General features: G+C 34.1%; 1 protein-coding gene across 1 annotated transcript; it reads right to left on the bottom strand.

The window, feature by feature from the left end:
• Window positions 1–419: 419 nt before the first annotated feature.
• Window positions 420–2,615, bottom strand: LOC109207306 (transcription factor MYB35-like). Its single transcript, XM_019370199.1, has 3 exons — window positions 2,024–2,615; window positions 1,276–1,830; window positions 420–933 (listed from the first exon to the last, which is right to left on the bottom strand). Exons 1-3 carry the CDS (start codon window positions 2,475–2,477, stop codon window positions 593–595), a joined length of 1,350 nt encoding a protein of 449 aa, XP_019225744.1. The 5' UTR covers window positions 2,478–2,615; the 3' UTR covers window positions 420–592.
• Between the last annotated feature and the right edge of the window lie 894 nt (window positions 2,616–3,509).

The following is a 3,509-nucleotide window of genomic DNA, read 5'->3' as shown; positions in this document are numbered from 1 at the left end:
AAAAACAGTTCGGTGCATTAAGCTTCTGCTATGTACGGAATTCGAAAAAGGGCCGGACCACAAGTATTGACGAAGCCAAGAATTTCATTTTAAGGTGTTTAAACTTGAAATAAGTCAAAAAAAAAACTTCCATAAAGGGTATTCAATATATATTATATACCTTTAAAATTTAATATTTTACCTATATATACAGTGTAAGTTTTCAACGAAGGAGGCTATGTACCTTCGCCCTTGATCACAAAGGTCTATTATACGCAGTTTTGTCATGTATATTTTGTGAGAAGATGTTTTCACGGTTCAAACCCTAGTTATAGCAACTTTACCAATTACGACAGGACTCACCGCTGTTAACAGTTTTGCAAGCTGGAGTTTTATAGACAATAGAGACTTCCTTAGGACTTTTTATCCTTTTTGATATTTCTGTGTCACATTGACATAATATAACTGAAAGAAACCTCCCAATACAACTACTACTGGTTACATGCTAATACTGTTACCATTTCATAGGACTCAAATGGGGGACCTTTTTTTTTTTTTTTTTTTGGTGTTTTTTCAACAACCATTTTCAGCTTTCTTAAAACTAAACATAATTTCAAGTGGCTCCTACTCCAAGAAAGTCTATAAATGGAGGGGGTGGTGCAATTGCATCACACTGGCTATTATCACTGCTGCTGCTTCTTCTGTCCTCTTTTACTATTACTTGTGATGGAATTTGTGCTCTTGCTGTTGTGACATTTGCGAAGTTGGAATAAGGAAACTGCAAACATTGTGACTGTTGTTGCATACTATTCAACATCATCAATGAATTAGATGGATGAAGAGAGTGGTGGTGATGACTAATTATGTTGTGGGATATATTTGATGCTTCCCTTTGCCTTTCCCAAGATCTACCTTGCTGGTTTAGAATATTCATCTCCTCATTTCCACAATGACCTTCACAAAACAAGAAATCAAGAATCATACTAACCATTTAAAAGTAATTCACTTTTGCTAGTAGAGAAACATATTATTAGAAAATAATGAAACATTATTAGTAAATCAATGTTTGTTTTACAAGTGGTATAATGTCAAGAATTTCACACAACTAACTCTTATTGCATGAAATTCATGTCCAAACACATTTTCGAACTTTAATATTACTTTTGCTTTCATTCTTTAAATTCTAACCAAAAATATTGTCCCAATGGAAAAAGTGGTAAAGAAAAGAAACTAGAAAAAGAGACATAAGAGTAACTTTAAGCTATGAAACAATGGTTAAAAGTGAAAGAAACATACCAGGTAAAGTGTCAAAGGGAGCAAAAAATGGTGAGTAAGGAGAAAGGAGAGGGACATTGGTTTTAGTGCTAGGAATTGCTTCTCCAACAGAAGCAGCCATGTGGGGTGAACCATTTGGTCCATAAACAACCCAACCATTTGGACCATCATTATTAATTTTCAAACTGCCAAAAGGGTTTGCAGAATTTTGGCCAACACTGATAATTGGTGTTTGTGTTTCTCCATTCATGGCTACTTCTGCAACTTCTTTACTACTACTGACAAATAAGCTTGAATTTGAATCTTCTTCCACTGTTGTTCTTCTGTAAACAAATTGGCCCATTTTTCTCCTTCTGTAAGCACTTGATTGTTCTCTATATTTTCTAGCCATTATTACATGCCAATGGTTTTTCACTGCATTATCTGTTCTTCCTGGAAATAGCCTTGCAATCATAGCCCATTTATTACCGTACAATCTATGTGCTGCCATTAGTCTTTCCTCTTCCTCTTCTGTAAATGCTCTTCTGTTGATTCTTGGATCCAACTGATTAAACCATCTTAATCTACAACTTTTCCCTTCACATTCACAACAAACCAAACATTAAAAAACAAAGGACAATAACAACAGCAAATCCACTAAAATCTCACAAATAGGGTCTGCGGAGGGTAATGTGTACGCAAAACTTTGTTTCCGGTAGACATTTGGCTCAAAAACATTGAAAGGGAGGGAGTAAAAAAAACAAAGGGCAAAGAATCTTGAATTTTTTACCTGATCTTCCTTCTAGTTTTTCTGCTATAAGATTCCAATTCTGAGGGCCATAAATAGCAACAAGTTCTTTGAGTTTTGCATCTTCAGCAGGTCTCCAATGACCTCTAGCACAAAGTTTTGACTGTCCACTCTCTGTAATTTCCTTGCCAATATTACTACTACTACTGTTAAAAATAGTACTACTATGCATGGTAATTGGTTTCTCATCATTGAAACAAGAAGCATTTAGATCAATGGTTTCATTATTTTCTTCACTAGTTTCTGCTTCATCTAAACTCTGAGAAAAAGCTTCTTTATTCAAGAACTGAAAATCCCAAGAACCCCTTGTTTTAGTACTCTCATTATCATGTTTTGGAGTAATGGAAAGTGAATTCATATCAGCAAAACACATCCCCATTGAAGTAGAACTCATAGGAGAAGAAGAAGAAGAAGAAGTTGATGATGATAATGACATAAGATTTTGTGCTAAAGCTTTGATCTTGACAACATTTTTTTATTGAAGAATAAAACTGTTTGTAGCAAGAAAAGAGAAACAGCAAAAGTGTTCTTGTTTTCTAACAGAAAATCCTCAATCCCAACTCATATCACACGCCCACTTAGTGTGTGTGTGTGTGTTTTGACAAGAGAAACACATAACAAACCTGATGCTAACTGATCCCAAAAAGTTACCCTACTCTTTATATAAACTCATCAAAGGCTTTACTTGAAGAAATAGTACGTTTTTTTTAATGCCTAGCTAGAGCATTATTACTGCAGCATGTCTAAAATAAGTAAAATTAAAACGTTTGATTTGTCTATTTTAGTCATAAGTGAACATTATATATTATTTAGTTTTATCTAGATTATATGGAAAACGGGCTAAAAAATATTTTATTAAAAATATAATATACTTTGAATAATACCTTAAATTGTTAGATAAACACACATAGCAAATACTCAGCAATTATTGACACAACTCTCATAATTTTAAAAGAATTTTATTATTTTTAAAAAAAAGGAAATGGAAAAGTCAAAAATATGTCACTTGCACGTGTGAAAGTGAGTCAGAATTTTCCAAATATTTTTTCTTGGGATTTTATCCCTTAATTTTTATCAATCTTGTCATATGGGGGGGGGGGGGGGGTGCATGGGTGGAGGTAGGGTTTTAGGCTGTCTCACTCGATGCTGACATGAAAGAAGCATATGGGGTTGATAGCTGCTAACCTGGTTTTGGTACAGGGGTCTAAGACACATCAATGGTGAAAATGAAGCTTTGTCACAACCCCCCCACCCCAACCCTCTTCTTCTCTCCAGCTATATACTCCAATTCAAACTAGTCAAACTTCTAGCTCAATCTAAATACACTCTATCCTTGTTTAACTTTTATATTTATGTATATATATATAGATAATGTAAAACTTTTAGGGATAGTTTGGTAGGATCTATTAGGGAAAATAATATATGTATTAACTGAAGTTAGCCTTGGCGTAACTCGTAAAGTTGTTGT

Source organism: Nicotiana attenuata, unplaced genomic scaffold, assembly GCF_001879085.1.
Source record: "Nicotiana attenuata strain UT unplaced genomic scaffold, NIATTr2, whole genome shotgun sequence".
Lineage (NCBI taxonomy): Eukaryota > Viridiplantae > Streptophyta > Magnoliopsida > Solanales > Solanaceae > Nicotiana > Nicotiana attenuata.
This window is presented reverse-complemented; position numbering and strand designations above follow the sequence as displayed.

Coding starts and splice junctions, on each gene's coding strand:
- LOC109207306 (XM_019370199.1), bottom strand. CDS start 2,477: ATGTCATTATCATCATCAACTTCTTCTTCTTCTTCTTCTCCTATGAGT. Junction 1,831..2,023: donor AAAACTAGAAGGAAGATCAG/GTAAAAAATTCA, acceptor GTGAATGTGAAG/GGAAAAGTTGTAGATTAAGA. Junction 934..1,275: donor TCCCTTTGACACTTTACCTG/GTATGTTTCTTT, acceptor TGTTTTGTGAAG/GTCATTGTGGAAATGAGGAG.